This window comes from Rhea pennata, chromosome 7 (assembly GCF_028389875.1).
Source record: "Rhea pennata isolate bPtePen1 chromosome 7, bPtePen1.pri, whole genome shotgun sequence".
In the NCBI taxonomy this organism is placed as follows: Eukaryota; Metazoa; Chordata; class Aves; order Rheiformes; family Rheidae; genus Rhea; species Rhea pennata.
In genome coordinates this window covers 11,356,347-11,383,108 of record NC_084669.1, presented here as the reverse complement: position 1 = coordinate 11,383,108, position 26,762 = coordinate 11,356,347, and the positions used below count along the sequence as shown (strand labels likewise).

At 43.3% G+C, this 26,762-nt stretch overlaps 1 protein-coding gene across 6 annotated transcripts in view; it reads left to right on the top strand.

Annotated features, from left to right (window-relative positions):
* Nucleotides 1-26,223, top strand: part of RBM20 (RNA binding motif protein 20) — a 96,653-nt gene extending 70,430 nt beyond the window's left edge. For 4 of the 6 annotated variants that reach the window (XM_062580695.1, XM_062580698.1, XM_062580699.1 and 1 more), the window contains 13 exons: nt 4,336-5,515; nt 7,229-7,290; nt 7,448-7,539; nt 7,869-7,966; nt 9,792-9,935; nt 11,221-11,352; nt 12,652-12,731; nt 13,708-14,392; nt 16,248-16,346; nt 17,767-18,433; nt 20,913-21,032; nt 22,018-22,139; nt 25,997-26,223. In XM_062580695.1, coding sequence (XP_062436679.1) covers nt 4,336-5,515; nt 7,229-7,290; nt 7,448-7,539; nt 7,869-7,966; nt 9,792-9,935; nt 11,221-11,352; nt 12,652-12,731; nt 13,708-14,392; nt 16,248-16,346; nt 17,767-18,433; nt 20,913-21,032; nt 22,018-22,139; nt 25,997-26,104 — 3,589 coding nt within the window. In that variant the 3' untranslated portion in view covers nt 26,105-26,223. Of the gene's footprint in view, nt 1-3,868; nt 4,225-4,335; nt 5,516-7,228; nt 7,291-7,447; nt 7,540-7,868; nt 7,967-9,791; nt 9,936-11,220; nt 11,353-12,651; nt 12,732-13,707; nt 14,393-16,247; nt 16,347-17,766; nt 18,434-20,912; nt 21,033-22,017; nt 22,140-25,996 lie in introns of those variants that run through there. The other 2 variants (XM_062580700.1, XM_062580696.1) reach the window with 2 other exon arrangements.
* Nucleotides 26,224-26,762: the final 539 nt, after the last annotated feature.

The following is a 26,762-nucleotide window of genomic DNA, read 5'->3' as shown; positions in this document are numbered from 1 at the left end:
AAGTCTCAAACGGGCAGAAAGGGCCCTTGGTAGGAGTCAAGCACTTCACTCTTCTGTCAGCTTGGTAAAGCTCGAGCTTAGCAGCTTTGTGATAATATTTTACATTTCATCTTCCAGCTGACTCTCAGGTTGGATGATTGTCCAGATAATAGAGTTTATCATTGCCAAACATATGCAAAACTGTCTTGGCAAAGTATGTGTATACATTGGCTGGGGTTTTGTTTCACTCCCTCGATAGTATAATGGAGGACTTTAAAAACCGTTATTTGGGATAAGAAGGGTTTTACTTCCAGCTTATAAATGTATTAAAGTAGCTTAAGGTTTTTAGTGTTCCCCATCATTAGCTGAATTTACTGTGAAACACGATCTTGCTTTTTGAATCAATTTTAGCGAGAACTCAGCAAAAAAATAAGTTCTGCTGCAGATCATTTCAGAGCTTAAATTATAAAGGTTATAATTTGTATAATTCTATAAAATATAAAGGTATATTTTCCTCCTTTCAGCAGACTTTCCAAGCTTTTCTGACCCAGAAAGTCATTTCCCTAAAACCAAAGAAAATACTTCTTGTGGAGCTGCGGAGAAAGAGAATACTCATTAGTATCGGCCACAGACAATCTAGCAGTATAGGAAAGAGTTCCTATATTCATTTTTTAACCAGTGAACTATCTTTGTTGACCTAAGTGCTGATTTTATTCAACAAGCGAAAGTGAGTATTAAAGCCTATATTCTTATTGTGATCAGCAAAACAGTGTAACATAAAATATCGTTCCAGTAATTAATCTATTCTAACAAAGACGTGTATTGTTGAGATTGCTGAATTTTGTGTCTTTACTTACACCAGTGTCTGAAATACAGCTTTGCGGTCCCCTTAATTCAAGAGGCCAAATTCTGTCCTCATGTACAAACAGTTAACCACACTGAAATACAGGAAAATAGTGCATTTTTATTTAAAGCCAGAGTTTATCCCTGATATCTTATTAGTTTCATCTGTATAACAATACATTTTTATGTTTTGGATTTGCTCTTTTAGTACTGCAGCAATTGTTCTGAAGGAGTTTAGAGAATGCAGCTCTAATGTTTTGAATAAATGATATGTCACAGGGAAGGGCTATTCACACTGGTGCACAACAGAATATGATTGATTTTCGTGCTTGGATAATTAGAAAATGGTTCTCTTTGATGTGTTCAAGAGTCCTGAAATAAAAATTCAAAGTTTTTTAACTGTGTTAGATAAACTGATTTAATAAAGATTTTATTGGATGAAAACCAGCATGCAAACAAATACAGTATCATAAATCTAATAGGAATAATATGCTAATACGGAGCAGTCATATATTTAGAATACTTAAGTATCTCAAGAGCCTTGGCCATTTTAATTCAAAAACAGGCAGAGTAATAGAGATATCTTGGAAAAAAGTGCACATTTTGAATTTTTTGAGAAGGAAAAATATTTAAATTTTTATCTTTCAAACATTTGGACAGGAAGATGTAAATAAATGTGAAGCCAAAAGTGTCATATGTGGGGAGGGGATGCAAAATCTTAGAAGCCAGGCAAGTTTCATGCAGAAAGCAAGAACACAAATTCTGCACAGATTTGAGTGTGTCTAGTTCTTTTTATATATTCAAACTCATACTCTATGCAGCATTTCAAGTATTTATTAAATACCGTTAAATAGTTTCTAAATAACTGGTAGCAGCTAAGATCATCTCTTTCTTAATTGTTTTTTTATTCCTTGATTTTGGAAGGTGCCAGGCAACACTTTAAAATCCTTAATTTTGTCTGTTGAAATTCAAGCTCCGGGTTATCTGTCTGCTCTGATAGATGTGTTTCGCGTTCAGCCTTTTCATCACTCTTGTAGACAGGATTACTCTGGTGATCCAGCAGTCTAGATGCTTTAGCTCGGACACTGTGTTACTCGCTGTGCTCGGACGCTGAAGGCGCAGTAGGGATTACGGGGGTAGCAGATGGGCTGCACTGATTTGCAGCGATACAGCTCTGCCAGCGCTTGCCTTTTCATTTTGAGTGGTGGTGGATCTTTGATGCATTTCTTCAGCCGTTCGCCCCCAGAGCCATGCAAAAATGTGTTTGGTTGGTGCAGTTCCTCACGGAAACGGCACACGAGTGACCCCGGCTGTCGCTCTTTTTTTAGGAGAAGGAACATCTCTGTCCTTGCCGGCGGTGCAGAAGTGCCGCTGGGGTAGCCCGAGCGCACTCCATATGCAAAATAAATAAACAAGAGAAGGGGGCAACTTCTGTTTACTTTCTGCGTCGCCGACCTTGTAACCGGGAACGCACTGAGATGGGCAGGAGCGGACTTCAGCGGCGGCAGGCCGGCTCCCCCGGCGCTCCGGGAGGACGAGCGGCCCCTTGAGCCGCGCCGGCTCCGCCGCTTCGTCCCGCCTGCCGCCTGCCTGCGCGCTGCCCCCGGCGGGGTTTGCTGCGGCGCGGTGTTGGACGGCGCTTGCAAGCCGGCTTTTGTCTGTAACGGCGTGCGGCGCGAGCCCTCCCGTCCGTGCGAGGCGGCGGCGGCGGCGGCGGCGCGGGAAGCGCGCTGCTCTCGGCTGCCGGGGACCCTCGTCGCTCCGGGACGATGCGGTCATCCAAATGGCCTTTTGTATTTTTGGAGACAGATGTGCCTTGCAGTTGCTAGTGGAAGTTAAATGTTAAATATGAAACCCATTCATTTTCTCTTAGTCATACTGTGGATTTAAGCAGATGTTTTTCTAATTTGTGGTTTTCAAATGCAGCGGGCTGACAAGACGTTTGTCGTTAACTACGGCTTTATCCCTGCAGTCTAGCAAACTGGGCAGTTACCAGCGGCGAGTGCTGTGTGGCGGCCGGCACGTAGCCCCCGCCGCTTTGAAAGGCCTGAATTGAAACTTCATACGCTTTTACAATGTAAATTAACCGAGCTTTGGGCCACATCGCTGGTTTTCAGCAGTACTCTTGCTCTCGTTTTAGCAACAAGTAGCCATTTGCAAGGTGTTGAATAGCTGCGCCGTCCGTTCGCCGAGGCTGGAGGCCGGCGGGGCCGGGGCGGGCTGCGCGGCGCTGGGGCAGCGCGGCGCCCCGAGGGGCAGCGCCGCCAGCACGAGCAGGGTGGCTGCGGCAAGCGGCGGTTGCCTAACATTTTCCGTTGTTGGATTTCACTTGCTTGTAACTTCGTGTTGGGATGAACTTTGTTATATGTCCACAAGCAGCTTTGTGGGTGGGTGGGTGGGTGGGGTGTAAACTGGGGAGTTATCCCTGCCATTCCCAGGGGCTCTTCCCAAAGCTGCGAACCACTGAGTGCCGGAAACCATCATCCCCTATTCTCCTATTTTCCCAGTTCAGGAATTCAAGCAGGCAATGCAGTCCATATGTATTCATCCCGTTTAAGAGCCTTAAAGAAGAACACTCAATGCACTTCTGGTTTCCAGAAAGTGTAAATACCTTGACTTTGACCAGCTGATCCTGCAGAAATTTTGTCTTACGTTCCAGCTGAACGGGGAAAACTTTTCAAGATGGTTTGTTCATCATTCTAGTTGCTGCCATTTCTGTTTCTGAAATAGCTGAACGAGTCTTGGGTACAAATATTTTTCTTCATCTTTCTAACATTAGTTTTTGCTCTAGCCTCTGCCAAATCATTTGCTTTCTTTCCTCCTCTGTATTGCCCTCTGTGTGATAGGGAGGCTATTTACTTTTTTACAGAATGGACTGCCGTGAACGTGAATTAAATGAGAATCGTAAACAGTTAAAATAATTATGAGTGTGATGTATTGCATCCTCCTAAATACACAAGGTGTGACATACTTATTGGACTGGCTTTATATTCCCATTTTGTGCTTCTTTCTTCTGTGGGAAAAGGATGAGCCTTGTTCTTAGTGGACGTGGTAGTAACCTCACAAAATCAGATGCCTCAGCAGCAAGATCAAAGGCTGCATAAGTTGGAGACAGAGCAAAACCCTCAGATGTGGAGATGGTCTGGGAGGGCTTTTGTTGCTCCTTTTCCTGTTCTGCCTTAATGTTTTAGGCCTGAATCCTACAGATATTTTAAACGAGCTGAAAGCCAGATCCGGAGCTCTCAAGGGTTAGTGCAGGATGAAATGCGGACTTCAAGAGTCCTTTTAAATCAAAATGTTGTAAGGAGACAAATAAGTCAAAGATACAGCAGCGGATGCTTAAGCAAAGAAGATGGGTTAAGGCTCTGCTTTTAATCATCACCTTGTTTTTCCTATGTTTAGGTAAGCTAGATCTCCAAAGGTGGCTGTTTATCCCATGCCACGCTTTAGGAGGAAGCAACCGCAGTTAAAATTCAGGTTAATGTACCTAACCCGTGTCCCGATCTTTTCTAGCGCTGCGAAACTCCTGGAGAAGACGCCGTTCTCTGTCAGCACCCCGAATCCGCTGCTTCCTTCCCCTGCAAGTCTTCAGCTTGCCCAGCTCCAGGCTCAGCTTACGCTGCACAGGCTGAAATTGGCCCAGACAGCAGTGACCAACAACCCGGCGGCTGCCACCGTCCTCAATCAGGTCCTCTCCAAAGTGGCTATGTCTCAGCCGCTCTTTAACCAGCTGAGACCTCCTTCCATGATAAATGCTCCTCAGGGGCATGCCGCAGGACCGCCGCAAGGGCCTGGGGTCGCTAACGCCAGGTTCCCGTCCAGCGGGCTGGCTTTTCCAGCGCAGAGTCCGGCGCTGGCGGCGCCGGGCGGGAGCCTGGGGCCCGTCGGGACCATCGCGGCCCAAACCCCAAGCGCTATCGTCATGAACCCCTTCGGAGGCGTGATGGCTCCTGCTTCCAGCCAGCAGGCTGTGGTCGTGGGTCTGAACAAGGCTGGCCATTCCTCCGCGGCGGGCGGGTTTTACGAGTACGGCAAGCAGAGCGTCCCTGCTGCTCAGGTGTACGCTGCGGAGGCGGATCAATGCAGCCAGCACGGCTTCCTGGCCGGCGCGCCGCATCCCGTCACCTCTTCCGCGGGGGTCCCCTATGAGGGACATTTTGGCCCTTCGAGCCAGCCCAAGCACGACGGCCAGCCCGGCTTCCAGAAGAACGTCTACGGCGCGAGCGCGAAAGGCCAGCACGCGGCGGCGCTGGCTTTCCCCAGCGACCTGCACGCGAATTCCCATCAGAAAGGAGATCCAGGCCCCATCTTACATGGCACAGGTACAAACAACCAGTGGGAAAATATCCCTAATTTCGGCAGCCAAAACAAGCCTGACCTCATGCCCGGTGACAGCATGTGGCCATCAACAAGTCAGCAGTATGAAATAAGAAACGAGCTCTACAACCCCGAAGAGCCGACACCTGACACGAAGTTCAGCGCCGTCGCTGCCCCCGCTTTCAACAGGCTCAACAGCAGTAAACAGGGTTTCAGCGGCTCTCGAGCGAGGCAGAGCGAGGAACTGAGCAGCAGCACGGCCGACGTGCCCCTGCGCGCGCTCCAGCCTCACGAGCTGAACGACTTCCGCGGCGTAGCCCCGCTCCACTTCCCGCACGTCTGCGCAGCGTGCGGCAAGAAAACCTTCGATCTGCAGGTGGGTGGTGTGGACGCGCTCGGAAGCGCGGCCGGGAAGGCCGGCCGGGTCGTGGGCTCTGGCGGGGCCGTGCCCGCTCCGTGTGCCCGGTGGTTTCGGTGGCTGCCTGTCCGAGGCGCCGGGCGCAGCAACGCCCCGCGGCCCCCGCCTCGCCCGCCCGCCCGCACACCCGGACGGAGCGCGGACGGGGTTTTGTGGGCCCGGCTTGGAGCGCTGCGTATCTGTCTCACGGCAGTTACCCAGGTTTCGAGATCTGGTTTTGTTCCACGTTTTGCTGTGAAAACATGATCGAGAGGATGTGCGTGTGTGCGGCAGCCCCTTGCTGAGAGATCACGGTACGGGCGTGAGAAATGCGAGATCCGGGCTCAGGTTGTCGCTCTCCTCCGATGGCTCCAAACCAGGCAGGGGAGGAGCCTGAACCTGACCCTGAACCGCTTCTCAGGCCAGCACTGCGATCGCCCACCTGCAGGTTCACCCGGTTCCCCCCGCCCCGTCCCTGTGCTTCTGATCCCTGAGCCTTCCTAGTAAAAGCCTCGTGGAAACAGTTTGCTTCAGCGGCACAGCACATTTTGACAAAACGTCTCTGTTAGGTTGTCCTCCGTCGGAAGCAGGAGGAGTAGCCCTGAGAAAAACGCAGGATTTGGGGTCCTCAGTAGCTTTGTCGGGGAAGCCACAGGCTGCTGAGCACGCGCAGCGCAACCCGGGGTCCCGGCTTCGCTCCGTCGCTGGCGCCTTGCGCTTCTTCTGGCCGCGCTCACACCGTCACAGGGGCTCCAAATTCCAAAAGAAACTTCCTGATCGTCCGGGGAGCCTGTGCGTAGGGTCACGTCGCAGGTCGGGTCTGGAGAGAGCCGCCGTGGGCGCTGGGGTGGCCCTGCCCTCCCGGGGAGCCCGTCGGGCACCGCTGTCGGTACCGCACCGCAGGACCGGTGCCTCCTGGCACGGCGTGGCGGTGGCCTGACGAAAGGGTGTTGGGTTAACCCCTGTATAGGAAGGAAGAAGCAGCAAATGAAATAGCCTTTCCCTTTTACTTTTTGAACAGCTACTTGCAAAGCTGTTTGTCTTGGTGACTCCTGCAATGGTACGAAATACCCGTGCGTGGCGCAGGCTGCGCTTTCTTTTCCATTAGGCATTTTAAAAGCGGGAGGAATGTCACGGCAAGGCTGTTGCTCTATTTGTTGGTGTTTAATACACTGACTCACTTGGTTCATAAAAGCGTTAAAAAAAAAAAAAAGAAAAAAGAAAAGCTAAATGCATTTCCTTTACAAGCTTTCCTTATCATTTGAAATGAGTAAGGGATATCCTGGCTGCCCTTTCTGCTGAGCACCCATTTTATGGACATTAAAAGAGTTGAGGATGCTTAGGGCTTGCAGGGTGAGCTCTTCAGCTAGCATAAATTAACTAATTTGATAGAAATAAACATTGGTTTAACAACCAATACAGAGAAGATCTCCTTTTGTAAAGTAACTGACAATTTAACCTACAGATAGTGAATTTGTAAATGAATGAATAAATATGAATGTAAATGAATGAATAAATAATGAATTTGTAAACTTACTGGGTGAAAGCGTACTTGGCTCCAGTATCTTTCCGTTTGATCTTCAGCATGTCAGTATTTGTTTTAGAATAAGGTAAGCTGAATGGAGAAGCAGTCTTTTGTAAATTTGCCTCAGGGTTTTTTCCTGTGCTCACCATCTCTTTGTTTCAACATAGGACTGGGATCAGCACACTAAGGGAAGTCTTCACATCCAAAAATGTATGGCTTTTTCAGATAAGTAAGTATTATTTTAGAGGCAGTCTTCCAACTGAATTTCTAATGGAGCATCCCTTATTTCAGTGGCTTTACACTAAGGATTTACTGCCTAATAATTAAGTTTCTGATATTTATGGCACATAATGCATGTTCCTAAAGTTCTTCTTTTTCTTTTTCAGCACTGGTATCCGGTGCGTATTAAGTTCAGCAGATGGAACATTGCATTTATCTCCAAATAATGCATCAGTTTTCAACCCATCTAGTATTGAAGGTGAATGGTTGTGTGTGCAATAACTCAGAATACTTTTTTTAATTAAAAGGAAAGTCAGTCTTTGGGGGAAAAGCGAACATTTTAAATAGAATATGATAAAAGCTTTCAAGGTAAACATTTAGTAGAAGATGTGCATGGAGAGACTAAAAGGCAAGATTGTGCCTTTTAAAGTGTGAATTTGTCTTTCTTTCAAACAACAGAGCAATGTATCATTTGGTACCAAAACTAGAAAATGAAATCTGATATAAATGGGGCATTTCCTACTGAGCACATCAACGCAGCTAATATGAGTCAAGATTTTCATGAAATGTGTGTAATCCATTATTTAGATTATCCACCAAATGTCGGCTCATCTTTTATCACTACATCAGCAAGATCCTTTGGCCAGCCAGGTCTGACATTTTCTTCTCTTCCATCAGGGGTAAGAGTGAGTATTTAAGCCAATTATCTGCCTGTTTACATCCTTGTAGAAGCCACTTTCTTCTTACTTGAATTAAAAATATATCAATTTTAAGCTTTTGTTTAGACAATAATCTAAACATTGGAGTTACTTAAACTTACCTGCAACTCTTTTGTGCTTTTGTTTTGGGTCAGGTCAGAGCTTCATTGTGGATTTTTTTCCATACTGAGTGCTATTTGCTTGTTAGGAGAGACTGAGGGGGAGTCGGGCAGCGGGGGAGGAATGCTCCTTTTCATCAGGGCTGTCGAGCTAGCAGTAAATGAAATTACTGCCACTACCAGTGTCGTTTCTCCTTAGAATCTGTCACTATTTATCATTTAAGCTGCCTGCAGAAGTCCTCCTTCTGAATGATCTGCTGAACTATGAGAGACAGAAGAACTAATAGCTTTTGATTTTTCTGGGCACTGTAAATCCCCTTTTTCTTCAGAAGCTCACTGGGGAGACAGGGAGCTATATCAGAGGTGTTAAGATTGAGTTTGCCAGCTGTCATTCACCCTACAACCCAGGTGGTATATAATCTTTTTACACCTTTGCACGGTAGTATTCACTTTCAGCTAAGCTGCTGCCATTTAACTGAGCAGTGGGAGATTATACTTGACCCTGCACATATCATAAACAAAGTATTCAGATTTCTGGAAGAGCTTGCTACATGCTATCTGTTTGCAAATAACCCTTTCCCTCTACAAAAGGCAAATAGAGTGCTACAAGCCTCCTCTCAGGCATGGAGGGCCATTGGCCGTGCAGGGATGGGGCTGTCAATTTTATTATTACCTTTAGAAAAGATTCATGCAAAGGTCAAGAAAGAGATAAAGAGTCTGATGGCAAGAAAGCAAGAAATGGGAAAAAAGAAAAGATATAACAAAAATGCCAAATTGGAGGGGTGAAATAATATGGCAAACTGTATGAGGTGCATTTCCATGTTATGCATCAAATAATTTGTTCAACAAATCATTTTTGTAGTGGTTGCCCAACTGCACTAGCAAGCCCCTGTAGAAATTGATTGCAAAGAAATTTAGCTTAAAATCTTGTTAAGAATTACACTCAATACCCAACACAGAACAGCTCCTTTCACTTACTGACTGCAGATACGGAAGGTGGGTATTCCTGTCCTGGTTGTTATTTACAGCTATAATTAATGAATGGATCCAGTTTAACTACAATCAGCTGACAAGATTTTTGCCTGGTACGGTTCATCCATTCCTGTAGTATGAGTGCCTGACCACTTCCTAATCGTGAATTATTGCAGTTTTACAGCACAGCATTTTAATATAAGTCATTGCCAGTTGGGGAGGGGTAACATCTTACAGTAATCTGATTTAATGCACTGCTGAGTGTTTGTCAGAACAGCAGCTAAATCTTCCTAATCCTATATGTGCTTAGCATACCATCTCTTAACAAGTGAAACAAAGAAAATGAAATATATTTAGGTAGAGAACGGAGGAAGGACTTGATCATCTTGATCAGCCCCTGGTGTCCTGAATACCTCTGTAGTTACTTTTTGTGGAAATATTATTAATCCTGTTGCAACTAGAGCCTCTCCTCTGGAAATCCTGTCTGGACTTTGTCATGCCCAGGGATAGAGACTCCACTGCAAGCTGTACTTAAGCTAAAGATTCAAATGGAAAGAGATACATTTAAACTAGGATGTTAAACTATAAGAATTTTAAGAAGGATATTTGTCCTTAAGTACACAGAGCAGAACAGAAATTTTAATTTTTTGCAGAAATGCAAGGTCTTACTGAGTAGATAGACTATCTAAGATAAAAACATATTTTTGATTTTTTTTTTCCAGTTTCCCCAAAGGAAGTCTACACTGGGTCGAGTGGTTCACATCTGCAACCTCCCCGAGGGAAGCTGCACAGAGAACGATGTCATTAATCTGGGACTTCCGTTTGGGAAAGTCACCAACTATATCCTCATGAAATCTACTAACCAGGTATGGCACCTTTGGGGCCGCTGGTGCTGACAGATAAATCTGTGGGGAAGAGCTGTTTGTAACAGAGAACTAAGTATGTGAAGCCTGCTCTTTGAGTTTTCAAAAAAACCTGCTCACTGAAAGAGATGGTGACATAAACATGCCCACTGTCCTGCTAGACAGGCTTAAAAAAAATCTCTGAACTAAGAAATGTTGTAAAATTATACTTTGTTTTCTTTTAATTTGAAAAATATGAATAACTTTGCCTTCTTCTCCTAGTCATTTGTTAAGGTTGTTTTCAGGCTTCTATGGTTTTGTTCTGGAGAATTTCTTGCTTTCTCACCCATCATTGTAGAGCAGCACTAGATGTGGAGGAATCACTAATACCCTGTTCTGATTCAGCTGTCCTACACCAGGCTTAACAGTTGTCAGAGTAAAGGCAGATTAGGCAGTGGTGTAAGCAGAGGCGAGCAGCAGGGCCTCCAAGGCAAGGCTGCGCTGTGTGCTCAGGAGCACGTGTGCTGGAGGAGGGCTACTGCCAGCTCACCAGGTTGGGGAAGAGCTCTTTCTCCAGGATGGTTTTAGACCCTTGGTGGTTAAGACAACTAGTGGTGGCAGCTGGAAAATCTTCTCTCACATACTCGCAGCAGGCAGAACAGATGGATGTGGAATTCACTCCAGTGGGAAATGTGTGAGATCCCAGCATGTTTCCAAATGCAGTCAATACACAGATGTGAGTTTTCATTAGTCAGCTAAACCGAAGTCGCATCAAACACAATTTTCCTGAAAATAAAAGTGCTGTTTAACAGCATTCAGATTTTTAAATTCTTTTTGGCTTTTGTTGCTAAGGCTCCTTGCATTCTGGTGTTCTGCTTTTCTCTGGATACTTAGTGGTTCTGCAAAGCACAGCCAGCAGCCTGGGGAGCAGTGGACACTGCAGCACGGCAGCTGTGCACCCTGGCAGCAGCTCACCACAAGTGCAAGGATCGGTGCTGAAGCTGGGAAAAGAAAGATCAGATTCCAGTCATTTAGGTTTTAACTGAACTGTCTGCTTCAATCTGTCTTTTTAAGTTGCATATCAGCCTTCGTAGCAGGGCTGAAACCATTATTTTTAGTTAAAAGGAGGGTGAGCAGAGGATTGTATGCTATTATTTTAGTTCCAGGGTTGAAAAGCTATCCAGTTCTGTACTACCAGCAAATTTTATGTAAGAAGAATCCAAATGAAAATTACTGAACCACCTTTTCTCTCTTATACTCTGTATTTTTAATATACAGTAGTTATTAAAGCTCTCCCTCTTTTTGCTAGGCCTTTCTGGAAATGGCTTACAGTGAAGCAGCACAAGCCATGGTGCAGTACTACAAAGAAAAACCTGCTATGATAAATGATGACAAATTACTTATTAGGATGTCTAAAAGATACAAAGAATTACAGCTGAAGGTAAGATCAGATTCCTGAGTTACCATGGCATGTCCATAAGAACACATCTAAACATCTTTGCTGAACACTGATTTCTGATTAATGCTTTACTATTTTGGGAACAGAAATGAAGAAAGATAAATTAATCAATGTGTGTTAATGATCTTACATACGTAACTGCTTGCTATTGTTCTAAATTTTAGCCATTTGAAGAGATCCCATTTTCTCTGGTTCTCTCATACCATTATTTCAAAAATTCCCTTCCAAGCATTCTTCTGAGCAGCTCCCCAAACTGCTTGTCTACAAAGGTCAGAAACACAGCCAAGTGTGAAGTGCTACAGGTCAGTACTATAGGCCGTCCTTCTAGACAAGCATCTAGCCTGATGCAGTGCTTCCCACTGCTTGCCTGCTTGAGCCATTACCGCAGTCTCCGTGCCTGGCAGAGGTGGCGGTGCTAAGCATCACACTGATGATTTGGTCTTTGCTTTTCCTGTGACTGAGCAAGAAGTTAACTGAACTGCCTGAAAAGCAAGATGTTTTACAGAGATACAGAACAGAGGAATATTTGGTCTTTGGACGGCCTGTAGAGAATGTGACATTTGTGATGTGAATACCTGAGTGATCTCCAAAAATCACTGCTCTTGAGAGCATATTTATGGGAGCTTATGTACTGTCATATATAATGCTATAGGAATAATGTTTTTCTTGAAGACTTGGACTGAAACTGGTGATGCAGAGCTGAAAGGACCCAACACAGCATAAAATAGGTTATAAAATAATGCTGTAGTGCTCCAAGTTAAGAGCCCTTTCTTGCACCTAGTTCTTCTGAAGCTTCTGTGTCTACACGTACTCTTTTAGTGCCGTACTCCAGAATGAGCTAAACCCTGAAATGAGATGAAGGCAGTTCATTCCAAAGGGCAGAGGGAGGCTGATATATCTGTTTTATTCAGGTATTAGAATAATGGTCTGGTTCATTTCCTCTTGCATCTAATTCCTAGAAAATATACTATGGTGAATGCATAACAGAGACGTACAAGGTAGTTTTCACAGCCTATTAAAGAAGCCTTTCTTTTAGTGTAGAAGAATGTGGTGACAGTGCAACAATGTAACAGAAATTTTTCATTTGTACCATTTGACTGCTTTGATTATTTTTTTGAGATACTAGTTGCAGAAAAGACTGTAACAAGAACGCCTAATCCAAATATTTCTCATTAGTCGTATAATGAAATGATACATGGATGCTGTTTCTTACAGGATGCATCACCTAAAATAGCTTGGAGGGTAGTGCAGCATGCTAAACAGTGCCTTTGTCTTGCTTAGAAACCAGGTAAGAACGTGGCTGCTATCATCCAGGACATCCATTCGCAGAGGGAGAGGGACCTGCTCCGGGAAGCAGACAGGTAACTCTGCAGTGGCAGTCCTGCCTGCTGGCTTGCCCTGGGATATACCCTGCTCTCTGGACATGAGACTGCAAGTCCAGGCAATGCAGAAGGTTTCTGCATATTTTGGGATTGAGACTTGGATAAATCTTTAAGCCTGCAAGCAGAATAAGCCTTGTCTGTGTGCTTCCCTCTCCATCTCATTTTATTTCTTATTTTGGATTTAATTTTCAAATCACTGAAAAGATACAAGTGGGTACAATAGTAGATGCAGGACCTAGGTAATAAGATCAGATTGAAACTGTTCATGTTATGAAAACACAAGAAATATTTAGCTCACTACTCTTTACCAGTTACTGCTGCTGCTGATGATGATTATTATTCAGAAAATATACTTGGCATTTGAAGAACACACAAAACAAGCTGCTCCCCTCTTCTCCCCCTTGTGTGAGAAGTGGAAAGGCTAGGGGTGCTGGAAGACCTAGAGGGACAGAGCCAGTTCGGATTAAAATGTATTGGGGTATATTTCTGATCAGACTGGCTTCCATTAGTAGTTTCTGGACCTTCTAGGAGAAATGGAGAGGAACTGCAATTTTAAAATGCCTCTTTTTAAACAGATGACCTGTGTCACTTTTGCCTCAGAGATGCTCTAGATGATTGAGTTGGCTGTTGTTGTAAGGCTACTCACATATTATAAGCTTGTAATGTTAAATCCCTATGAGAGGTTTTTAAGAATGAATGAATACATTCTTGAGAGATCTGTGGGGATTTGGTTATCTCTGTGCGTGTGAGTAGGGCACTGCCTTTTCTCCTGCTCACTGTGCCTGTGGCTGTGCAGTGCACATGTGTGGACGGCCTGGGAGGTTAAAGGTTTTCCCCGACAGTCTCAGGTACACACGTATCAATGTGGTTCCTGGTGTGTTCCCAGCGTGCAAGGACTCCGTGTGGATCACAGTGGGTCGGACAGAGTTACAGCTGCCTTCTCCCTCTGCAACAGGTATGGCACAGAGAGGCCCCGCTCTCGCAGCCCCATAAGCCGCTCCTTGTCGCCCAGATCCCACACTCCCAGCTTTACCTCCTGCAGTTCACCCCACAGCCCACTGGGAACCAGCAGGACAGACTGGGGAAATGGCAGAGAGTCATGGGATCAGTCCCCGTATTCAAGAAGGGAAGAGGAAAGAGACGGCAGAGAATGGCGAGAGAATGGGGACGAGAAGAGGGATAGGACTGACACGTGGGTACATGAGAGGAAACATTATTCCCGACAACTGGACAAGTTTGATTTGGATGAACGGATTGAAGGAGGCAGAGGGCACAGAGAAAAATATTTAAGGAGTGGTTCCCCTGGCTCCCTTCACCCTTTGTCTGGCTACAAGAGCAGGGAAGATGACTATTACAGAAAAACCTCTAAGTCAAAATCCGACAAGTTTCAAAGGCAGCTGCAGGAGTTACCGGGGAGATCTAAGAGAAAGGAAGAGGCAAAGTTAAGGGAGCGGAGACATTCTTACAGCGAGGACACTACGAGGGAGGAGATGGCTGAACAGAAGCATAGCAAAGCAGCTGAAAGCTCCAGGCAAAAACTCAGCGATAAGAATAAAGTTAAGAAAGCTGAGAGAGACCAAGAGGAAGATGCTGTTATTGAAGGCAATGACGTGAAGGAAACCAAACCTCCTGAGAATGAGGTAAATAGAGGTTGCAAACTGTACGTATTGAGAAGGTAAATGCTGAAATAGCGATTTTTTTGAAGTATTTTAGACCAGTTGTTATTGGTATGGTGCTGGGGACATGCAATGTTTTACCATTATGTAATCAGGGAGTATATTTCTAAAAGAGACCTTGAGAGGACAGCTCATCCACCTCTTCGCGCTGATCTCTTACACCATTCCTGTGTTGGGTACCTGGACATCATCTTTCTGTTTTATGTACAGAGCCTCCAGGTAACCAGTAAGGAAATGGAGACAGACAACTGAAAACAAAACCAAGTGAAAATCTACTGCTTGGATGCAGGTTGTGTATGTAGGGACAAATTGGCCCACAACATTCTCTTCCGAGCCTGTGTGTTTTCCCCTCCAGCTGCTCTCTCTGCAGCTATCACCTCCTTTCCCTGCCTGCAATGTGGAGCAAGTTATCTGGGTTTAGTAGTGCTTTACAGGTATAGGCAATGTTTGTAGGAAAATACAGGGAATTTGTTGGTTTACTACCAAAATGGGGAAAGAACTTTTAAATCTAATGTGACACATTTTATTTCAGTCGGCTCAGCAGAGTGGCTTGTCTCTAGCAATTGTATGTTCCTACCCTCAACAGCACACTGAAGGGAGCAGTGGACGAGACCCCCTTGGCAGAAGCATTGAATTGGATTACCCATAAAATAATGAGATGTTTGGGATAAAACTCTCACTTGGTGAAGTAAAAGTGTCTGTCATTTCCCAGATTCTCCTCTGGGAAAGAGTGGAGAGGGAATCGCTCAGGGATGCCTCATTCACTCAGTCCCAGCACAGCCCACGCTCACGTCCCCACTTTACGGGGATCTTGTCACTGGCTTACGGCCACCTTGCCTCCCCCAGGCCCTCCTGGGGATGCACCCCCTCCACCCGCCCACAGGAGGCTGTAGAGCTGCTGCGCTGACCGAGGTCCATCTGTCGCTTGTGACTTTGTGTTGCCAGGGCTGTTTTCAGTCGCCTTTAGTTGACCTTGCATTCTTTCTTCTCATGCGGGGGAAAGCTTGGTAGAAAGCTCTAGAGCATGTAACTTGGCTAGCTAACGGGCAGCGGCGCTACCTCATGTCGTAGATGTCTGTACCACCTTTAGTCATCCTTATCTTTCGGTTGGTATTTCACTGCGATGGATGGCTCCTTGGAGGATATTTCTCTCTTATATACAGAAATGTCAGTCCAAGCTTCCCAAATCACCAGTGTCACACACTCTGTACATTTTTCAAGTCATTTTGAATTGGCATTGTTAAAGGCGCATCTCTCTGGGGACTACAGCTAGCAATTTAATAGGGAGTAATAGAGCTGACTGCTCTTGAACTCACGGTTTTGCTCCATACCTCTTTTACCAAGTATTAGGTAATACAGTGATTTTGTTCTTCTAAAGTATGAACTGTGAGAGTAGTTGCATTCTCAATTGATCTAACATTAATAAACAGAACAGTTGAAATCTTTTGCAGAATTTTATCAGTGCTGCTCTTCTAACCATGTCTGAGCCAACATAATAGAAGTGAATAGAGAACAGAAGAGAGAAGGCTGGAAATTTTAATGAATTCACATTTTTCCCCAGCTGTCTTCCAGCCAATTCTATGATATAAATTACATCTCTCTAATTTTGTTTCGATTTATTTTTCTTAACTCTTTTTTGTGCAGCTTTGCTAATGCAATCCAGTTCTTGGGTCTTTTCCCACAGTCCAGTTGACTTGCATAAACTTTAAAAATAAAGAATGTGACCTTGTGAGTGACTTTGCTTCCATAGATCCAGAATAGAAACATAATAGAGCACCACTGTGTGTTGCTATACGTGTATATGTTGTATTTATTTTAGCTTGGAAGAAAGGAACAAGTTCCAGAGAAGAGCTCACCTTCAGCTAATAAGCAAGGAAAAGAATCTGGAGAGATCATGGAAAACACGAGAAAAGAGAAGGTTAGTTACATATTGTTGGTTTACCTTCCATGATAAAATGAGTGAAAACCCAGATTTGGTAGTACATTTTCCTAAATGAAATATTAACTCCCCAATGGAAGTCATTAGTTTACGGAAGGGGGTTGTCTAAATTAACTTGCCTTATATTGACCTCTGCTTTAAGGAGTAGCTTTTTCTGGAATCCCCAGAGCTCTTTTTTTAGTTGCTCTTTGCCCATGTACCTTGCTTCACAGGCGTAGCCCTTGGCACTGACAACTGCAAGTAATGTATGCCCAAATGAACTGTGTAACTTTGCAAACTGTGCCCCAAAATAGGAGACACAGTAGAGATTAGCAGGGAAAGAGGAGATTAACGATGAAAACTTTTCAGAATATCGGCCCTAAATAGACCATAGATGGTGGCTTGTTTTGATGTCTCTATAGCACCCCTGCTGCAGTATTGCAGCAGGGCACAGCAATGTTCTTGGAATTCCTCCAGCTTCATATCTCTAGGGTCATGGGTTGATGGTCAGATACGGAAGCTATTGATATCTGCTGCTGTAGAAAACTGATCTCCTGGCAAGAACGGTGTCGACTCCCAGAGTTTTCATGCTGTTTTAGGATTCTAGGAGGGGAAGTGTGGGAGCGTCTACACAGGAGAATACAGATTATTAATAGATTATGTGCACACGACGATTCTGGGAGTTGAAATGTAAGCTGCACCAAATGCGTATTGAAAGTTATATATAACTTATAATTCTAATTCTTCTGAAATCCAATATTAGTGTCTGAGAATCCTAAATCTATAACTGCATGTTTGAGGTATTTCAGATTATAAACCTTTGAGTATAACTGTAAAACTGATTTTTCTTAAGGTCTAGGCCAACCTCTACCAACACAGTCCCTGGCAAAGGGCCCTTGCTGGTGGTAGGAAATGACTACAGAAGGTAGCCACATTTTCTCAGTCACTGTAGGAGATTAAAGGACCTAATCCAGCAAAGCAAAAGCTACAATGGCTAGATTGGGGTGCAGTATATTCTCATTGTGATGTCTATTTCTGGCCACCTTGGGATGGAGTTAGAGAAAGGGGAGAGGATTATTTCCTCGGGGTCACAAAACGGAGTATGACTAGTGTGACAGGTTGTGCCTCGTTCTACTGTTCACCGGAAAGCAGGAAGTGGGAGACTGGAGAGACATATTCCCCAAGGCAATTACAGGATCTCACTAAGGTGAAACTTATATGATCATTTTTAGAAGATTGCTTGTTCTTGTAAGGTTTAAAATCATAGCGCCAAGGCATGTTGTTCTTTGGAACTAGGATAGAAGAGGGGTTAGGCATGGCCAGTTCAAAAGTCTCCTTGGTTACTGATGTTCAAAGATCACTTTTAACAATGATGATCTATAATCGCTAATTTCTCAAAATTTTTACATCTTTTTGACAGGAACGAGACTGGGAGAGTGGAAGTGAGATAGAAGGTGAGACCTGGTATCCTGCTAACATGGAGGAGTTAGTGACAGTAGATGAAGTGGGAGAAGATGATCTAATTATGGAGCCCGATATAACAGAGCTTGAAGAAATAGTACCTGTTGATCAAAAAAATAAAGCCGTCTCAGAAATGTGTCCCTGTATGTCAGCCATGTTAGAACTGAAAAATGATCACAGCCACTTAACCAGTGAAGACAAATTTGCCCATAAAGCCTTAGAAACAAACTTCAGATCAGCAAAGGGCAGTGTAGCTTCTTCTGGTGTCTGTCAGGATGAGGAGGATGATGATAATGATGATGTGGTTACTGAAGCATCAAGCCTAAATCTGGACCCTGACCAGAAGCCAGAGGAATCACAAGAAGACCAACCTGCAAAGGAGTCTGATCGTCAGCAGAAGGAAGGAAAAATTGATAAATGCTCTGACATTCATTTAGAGCCTGAAGATTGCCATATACCTTCTCTTCAGCTGAAAGAAGAGACTCTTCAGCTCCCTGACACATTTATAGATGATTACAAACAGATGGGATCACAAGGAGCTGAGAGTAGAGAAATCATGGAAATGCTAGTTAAAAATGCTGGTGAAGAAACAAGACATGGGAGCCAAGAGTGTTCAGAGGCCAAGGGTAACTACTGGTTTTTTTTCTTTTCAGCCTGCAGAGGGCCTTGCATGTTTCCTCTGACAATAGATTGAAATTTATTGCTAACCAGAATAAATGTTGCTAATAGAACCAAGACTTGTCCTTGGAGCAGCTCAGTAAAAGAACCCCATTGCCTTTTACCAAGCTAAATCATTAGAGGCTTCGTCACTGGAGCTGAATAGTATAAAGGAAATAGGATAAGCAGCTTGCAAGCTTTCTGCAAGGCATAAGGTGCTATAATTGTCAAATCAAGGTTCACATGAGTTTAGCTGAAGTCTTTCGGTGCCCTGCTAAATTTATTTTGAATTGTCAGTGAAATGAATGGCAGCATCTGAAGGTCAGCAGAGAGGTATCGCTCATGTCTGGCTGGCTCTACTCAAGGTGGGTATTCTTATGCACTGTATAGAAGTGCTAATAACATGGGAATCATTTGTAGATTGTTACTTCTTGGTCCCTCTTCACACAAATACATGTCTTTGGTCAGGACTTGCCCTGTCATCTTCTGTTATCTACGTCATGCTGCCTTTAATATAACTGATACAACATGCTATGAGATAGTGCCAGTAAATGTAATCATAGCTGCCTATTAGTATTTTTGCTGTCAGAAAAAGGGTCTTGAGTGTCTAAAATTCACTTAAGTTCCCTGTCAGTCCTTCAAGTGGAACACAAGTGAATGGACTGGGTATAATGAAAGGAAGTGGAAAACCATATATACCATGTTGTCCAGGAATGCTCTTTTTTGGGTGTTACCGTAGTCTGTGTGATGGAGAATTTGTGAACAGAAGTTGCTGGAAATTTCCTGAGAGTGCCATTTTCCAATAGAAAATGCAGAAACATTTAATGTAAATGTCTCACTTTGAACAAACTTCTTCCACCGGGATGGGTTTGAAACTTGCTTGGTTTTCAAAACTCACGTGTCTAGCCTGAAGAGAGCTTACCAAGCTTTGCATCTTTGGAGATAACGCTGCCATGCAAATTCCCCAGGACTAGAGACTACAAAATTTCCAGGATTTTGGGCCAGCTGGCTCTGCTGGGCTGCCCACTTCATGGGCTGTCAGCTTACAGGAGAGCTGGGTATCCCAAGAGACAGTAACTTGGGCATTTTGAGAACCTGGAAACTCCAGGGGAGCTTGTGCTTCCCAGGCTTCTGCCTGGATTTGACGTCTGGGATCCTCAGTGCAAGGCAGGATCTGTGGGCTCTAGGCTCTCTGCTAATGCAGCTGCCAGCTCAGCAGCCCTAGAAATCAACTTAGGCAGGACTTAAGTCGCAACAAAGGCCCTGGGTGTCCTGCAAACGCCCCACTGACACTCACGAGTTTTCCAGGATCTATTCTGCAGAACAGGAAACCTGTGGTAGGCTTAAAGTTAACTTGAAAGCGAACCAGTCAAGATTTTGTATTATTTTCTTTTAAATCATATATTAGGTGTATTTGAAACAATGGAGAGAATTTCACTCTCATAGCTAGAAATTGCTGATCTTTGAACTACAGGCTTGAAAAAGCAGGAAGGGTTTGGTTTGGGCAAAAAATATATTTGTTTTATGAGAAAACATATTCCTCATCTAGGTGAAATGTGCAATGCAAGAGGAATTTTGTCAGGTATGGAAACCAGTTCTTTGATGTAAGAACTAAAGAATAGGAATCAGACCAGTTTATTTGTAATTCTGTTGCTTTGTGATAGCGACTTTCTCTTTTTCTTTAATAAAAGCAATTCACATGCTGGGAAAGGAGAATGTCCGTCATTCTAGCTGGCTTTATTCTTCTCAGCAAATCAATTTACTGTTCTCTATACCTTGAATCTCTGCCTGTCTGTTAATTTTGATCAGCAGTGACCAAACATCCCATCCCTACTGGCCACATACCAAAATCTTTGAGGGACCAAGAGCCATAAAGCAGAAACCATCCCTTAGGGAGCTGAGGATGGGAGCAGAGTGCTCCATGGCAGTGGTCCTTCAGGGGTCCTGCCAGAGGAAGGTTTGCTCTGCGTATGTAGCTAGCTCCTGAGGCACTTGGGTGATTTGCCTTCAGCAGGTCCTGCTGGCTCCTGGCTTTCTCAGCAGCCCTGTATTAGGGCAGCTCTGTCTCTGCTCGCAGAGCAGAGCCCCGACACAGAGCTCCGTTTGAGCCATGTGTTGCTGTGGAGCTGCAGTCTGACCGTGTTTGTGCACAGGCTTGTATAATACTATAGATCCATTGAGAGTTTAAAATGTGAAAAGAAGAAAAAACGTAACTGTCATGCAATTAGGAATAGAAAAATGATCTCCTGGGAGAAACAGGGGTGTGTGCATCAGTGTAGTGTAGCTATTCTGTGTTGCACTGAGCAAGCATCTTGTTTGAACAGAAAAGCACTTTTCCAGATTTTACTTAATTTATGGCTCCACCCAGAGAGTATTTCCAAGAAGTTTAAAAATATCTCTTTAAACTAATAAACTGTTTTCATTCAATACATTTATTCATTTGTTAAGCAAATTCTAGGTACCTGGAAATGAGATCTCTTGAATACCCGGAGGTAGACTCTAAGCGAACCCATTCTCCGCCAGGCTGGGAACAAGAGGACGTGTTCACAGAACTCAGCATTCCCCTAGGTACGGTTCAACCACAGGTCTCCATCAGCAGGAGATGCTGCCCACTGTGATACCTAGAAATTACAGCAAGCTGTCACTAGAAGGCTACTTGCTATGTTTATTTCTCAGCTAAATGTGAGGAAAAAGAAGAGACTGTGTGTATAAAAGAGCCGTAGCTGTTTAAGAGAACTGGGCTTTCAATTCTAGGTCATTATTAATTTCATTCCAGATAAATGGCATAAGGTAGCATTAGTATCAGTATGAGAAGAAATAAGCTCTCTTGAAGTGAACTTCTTTGTCTCTAACCTGAGCCTGCGGCAGGGAACACGTGCAGTAACCAAGAAGCAGGATAAATTGCTTTGGCTGCTGTTAACGCTTTTGAGACCACAGGGCAGGCGCATGCACAACCCTACAGTGACAATTCAGTAGAAACTTTGGTCAATGTCAAGGAATGTTGAGAGGAGGAGGATCATCCAGTAAATTCTCTGGAAATTAAAGAATTTAAGTCTAAGACATAGGGTATGAACAATACTTAGTAATTTAAAAGTCTTTGTCATAAAATTGTTAGTTATACTTTTTAGAACAACCAAAAGTATTTGTTATACTGTGTGACCACCAATAACGAGTAAAACACCTGGGAGAGCTACATCTTTAAGAAGAATTTGCCTAACGTAAGCATGAATTTACCACCAATAAGTACTGTAGCTATTCCAGGCCTTGAAATTACACAGTCAAGTTTCCAGTCAGCATTATGTGAGAGAAGGTATATTTTAAAATATGTATAATGTCTAAGAGAGGAGATTTGCAAGGTGTATTTGCAATGCATATGATTTTAAACTGTGGGTCAGTATTGCAAAATTAGGTAAATCAAAGAAAATCCAGTACTCACAGTCTTCAAATCCATGTCACTTAACTAAATAACATCTTTTTTTCTTTAAAAGCAAGTTTATTGTTGGGGAGAAAGGTTTCAACTGACATCCTAATGTAATTCAAAATCTCTCTGTAGGTGTGGAATTTGTGGTGCCAAGAACTGGGTTTTACTGTAAGCTCTGTGGACTCTTCTACACAAATGAAGAGACAGCGAAGACAAGTCACTGCAGAAGTACTGTTCACTACAAAAATCTTCAGGTAAAAACAGTCTTGAAATTAGCTGACAACTAGATATTGGGGTGGATTACATTCAAGTTCCACGGTGCTATAGAAAATTACGTTTTATGGTGTGGAAAGAATTCAGAAGAAGTTAAGTGTATATATAAGCAAGACATTGCAGTAGTTGTGGGTATTAGCACACTAAGCTCTCACTGCTGGGTCCTTGAAATCAGCTTCTGGATCATAAGTAAAATGCTCCAAGAGATCATTTTCTCATTTGATTTATATTTGGTCCTTGTCACCAGCACAGCGTGTAACTCAGGCCATTTAATTCTTTGCTCTTAAGAGTTCCAGATATTGGTGTTGCTGGGAGTGAGCCCAACAGCCTTTCTTATTTTTTGATTTCATTAACATTAAACGTGTCACTTCTTTCATAAGGATGATATTTTGGCATTAAAGTGAATTTCTGTAGCATGTTTCATCACACAGTATTACATGATGCACAGATATCCAGGGCGTTTCCTGTGAGCAGCTGAAATCTCTTCTCTCAGCTACAGAGCAGCACAGCTGTTTAACAGCGCAGAGTGCCACTAGTGAATAATTTCTGTAAGGAGATGCAGAAGAGTGTAATTTATTGTGTAATTACTTGTATGGTTTCAATAAACCTATACCACCATGTTTGATAATAGCACACAGAGACCACAGGCACTTGCAGTTAAAGAAAAAACCCTACCTTGATCCCTTTCCAGATGCGCAGTTGGCAGTATCAGTCATTGCTGTTCATGACCACATGAGCATTAACTGCCCAGTGCAGAGGACTCTTCGGAAGAGGCAACCTTGTCCCTCATCTTCTCGAGTCCCTGACTGTGCACAGGGGTGTGGACACTGCACAAGGCTGATTTGCTAGCAACGTAAGCAATGCCTTTGGCATTTGCACATTTGCAGCAAAAGGCATGAAAGAAAAAGGTTGCCCCTTCTTTGCTTATTCCCCTGTCCATCATAAACGTTGGAGTTCTGCTTCTCTTCAAGTAATAGCCATCTTTCCCTAGCTGGCTAATAGGTATTAACTTTTCTTGAATAGTTTTCTTTAAGTAACAAAAAGTCAAGTCATTTCTCTGGGAGAATTTTCTTCTTGACTTTCCTGAAGTTAGTTAGCTCTAATCATACAAAGGCCTCTGCCTTTTAAAGTTTTTGCCTTCAGAGCTACTGTTTGCTAGTAATGGATCTTTCAAGTGTAAGCCTGAAGAACAGGTGTCCAATTTGCATGTCTTTTTTCATACACCGTGTCTTGTGTTTCATACAAGAAAATCCAGAAGGATTCAACAAAGGTAGCACCACTGAGTGCAGGCCATGTGTCCCATGTGAGTCTGTCCCAAAGAAACTTATGGTGCTTAGGGAAAGATTGCCAGTCTACTCCCTGTCCCAGCAATTGGCACTGTAGAGGAGGCATTTTTTGATTTTCTAAGATATTTTGTCAAAGTCATGGAAAAAAGGTCCAATTAAAACAAAGTCAGCATGAAAAAAACCTTTTTTCTCACCTTTAAGACATTTCCCATGAGGACTGTGGTAGATTTCTAAAACTGACTTGAGAAAAAAGCACAAAGATCACAAGACCAGTTAAAATTAAATCTGTCAAATATGGTAATGAAAACACACTGTTCTGTGGAGCTGTAGCTCTTATCTTATTAAATTGAGGAAGTGAAATGTCTGATAGATAACCATCCAACTTTTGTCCATTCAAGTGGAAACACAGCAGATTTTAAACAATTGTTCTGCATTACTAGAACCCTTTTTGTTGTAGTATTGCTCATTTATGCACTCCGCAAGAAACTTCAGTCTTCTCCTATGATGGAGCAATTTAATGAGTGTACCCACCAATTTAAGAACCATGGAATCTAACTTGCGCCATATCTTAACTTATGGGACTCCTGCTACAGCCTGTGTCTTCCTGTTGTCATGTCTACATGACAAATATCATTGTCCAGTGACAATAACATTGTCCCAGGTGCTCTCATGGCTATGAGTTTTTGTGTTTGATTTGCTACAAGCTGTCTTTCACATGATCTCCTTGGAAGCACATCCAAAATATAAGGCCAGACTTTGGAATTTTATGCAAATTGAACAATTTATTTACCAGATTTCTTCCAAAAGTCTCATTTCTATAAAGATGAGTATTTTATCTTGAAGTAGAACAGACAGCTTCATCTGTATGGTGCCTCCTGAAGAAAAACAATCACTGGAAAAAAACTTCAACTGTTTCTTCACCAGCCTGGTAGACTTTTGCAATTTTCCATTCTCTTCAGTGAAACAAATAATTTCCCAGGAGGCATTTCTATCTACAGATCCACTGCATTTTCAGCGTCCAAAAAAAGATCCATCATTTGGCCATCCCTCCCACCACTACTACAAAAACCTTTCAGATTCATCTAAAGGTGGTGGCAAAACCCTCTATTATCTTTAAAAAAGCTTAATCTTATTTTGGTGGGTAATTATTAAAAAAACAAAAAGCATGGGTTATCTGATCCAGTGACAAGTGTTAGTGATTTATTACAGTTCACGGAGTACAGAACACTCCTCCCAACCTTTACAGTTTTTATGTCTCTGTATGCAGCAGTAACATTTAATCTGGCCTTCAGCCATGTGGAGTTTTGTACTCTAGGATCAAGATTAAGAGTTGTGTAATTTCCATAGTCAAATCTCTCTGTTCAGAGTAACAAGGGTGTAGTCATCATTTTGTCACAGGTATGCCTACCCAATACCTTTCTGAGTCCCTTCCGTATGTACCTCTTACCTCCAAAACTCAGATTTACCTGAGACGACCTGGCAGTCCTAGCACACCAAGAAAGGCCCTAGTTTCTTTACACCTGTTTCTCATTCCACCTCTTCCAAACGGATGCCAAAGAGTAAACTTGACTTGGAGGAGTTCTGCAACTAGACAGTGTTTTGCAGTGACTTGAGATGGCCTTTTCAAAGTAAACCAGAATGCTTAAACGGTGGGAAAGTAGAGTTTTAGGGTCTAGTAACCCTCAGGTCAGTTATTCTTGCATGTGATGTGTATCTGTAACAGTGGGTATAGGTCATTAATAAGGCATCCTTATATGGGTATTTCCTATGAGTCTCTCCAGACTAGGTGCTGGTAAAGAAGCTTCTTTCCATGCTGTTCCTATGTCAGTTGACCTTGAATAAACACTTTGTGCACCATTTTCAGACATGCATCAGTTCGTCTTCCATTTTGTGTGCACCTGTGCCAACTAAGAATACTGCCAGAAGGTTCAAGGCCTCACTGGCCACTTCTGTATTTTCAAATCACCCTTGCTATTTAGAGCTCTGAAATGCTTTATCTTAAAGCAACACAATATACGTAAATACTCAAGGCAGATTGCTAAATTGTGTTAATTATTACTGAGTTTGATTTACCTTAAAAAGCTAACATGCACATGATGTATGTCTGAAAATGTAATGTATATGCTTTAAATTATGACTCAGAAACTTCATCTACGCTACCACACCAGTTTTATCCTAGCGTAATTCAGTTGACTTACTAGTGTTAGTCCTTGCCCTATAGTGTGTGGGAGTAGTAAGTAGTCAGTTTATGTTTGCCAGGAGAAAAGGCAAGGTCTAGCTACACAGACTGATGAGGAATCACGGTCATGGTCCTCCTGGTTCTGTCCTCAGTTCCCCATATGGCACAGGGTTAACCACTGAACTTCTTAGGCTCTCCGTATATTAGTTTGCCTGACACAGTTGCGTTACCTGGCTTGAACTTTCACCAAAATGGGGCTTCTATGTGTTTTCTTCCCCTGTGAGGTGCTAGGAGAGTGTAAGAGCTCTGAATTTATCCTGTGTTGAGTTTCTTCAGCTTTTGTACAGATACTTTGTTTTTGATGTAATTGCAGAAGTATCTATCCCAGCTTGCGGAAGAGAGCCTGCAAATGAATGAAGGCAGCAGTCTGCACCAGGATGATGCTGGAATTGTTCCTCACTTTGAGAAGAAAAAACTATGATGTGGATGAAATGGTAGAGCTATAATGAGTGAATGCTGATACTTTTTTTTTTATTTCTATGATCTAACTGTCAATTTGCACTGTACAGAGGAGGGGAAATAAAGAGCATCTTCCGTGCATCTATGCCCAGAGTGCCATTAAAAACCAAAATGCTTGAAACAGTTTCCCACGGTGAAGAGATGCTGGCATATGTATAACAAGTGGAGCAATTCTTTCTCACACTGTGAGCTGGGAGTGGTTTCCTAGATTAAATCAGAATTCTCAGGGATTCTTAAAGTTTTAATTCTGATGTAACACGTCAGATCAGGCAGAGTATTTAGAAGGATGCAGCATCTAGTGCACATTAGAAGGAAAGGAAATGTGACTATAAATAGTCTTTAATGTTGCTTAAAATATTTTCAGACACTCATTACCCCAGTGATAAAGAGAATTTGCACAGGACAACTAAAACTGTTGTGCTAAACATAATCAGTAGTTGGCATAATATAAACCCCATCAGCATTCATCTCCATGTATCTTAGAGCCTGGAGAAATGATAAGTCTCTGTGTCACTGGGCATTGACTGCACTTCATGTTAGATGAATGCAGAGGGAGCCACAGTCTCTGTCCCAGAGAGCTCATAGCCTGAACCCAGCACAGCGCAAACAGTTCACATGCT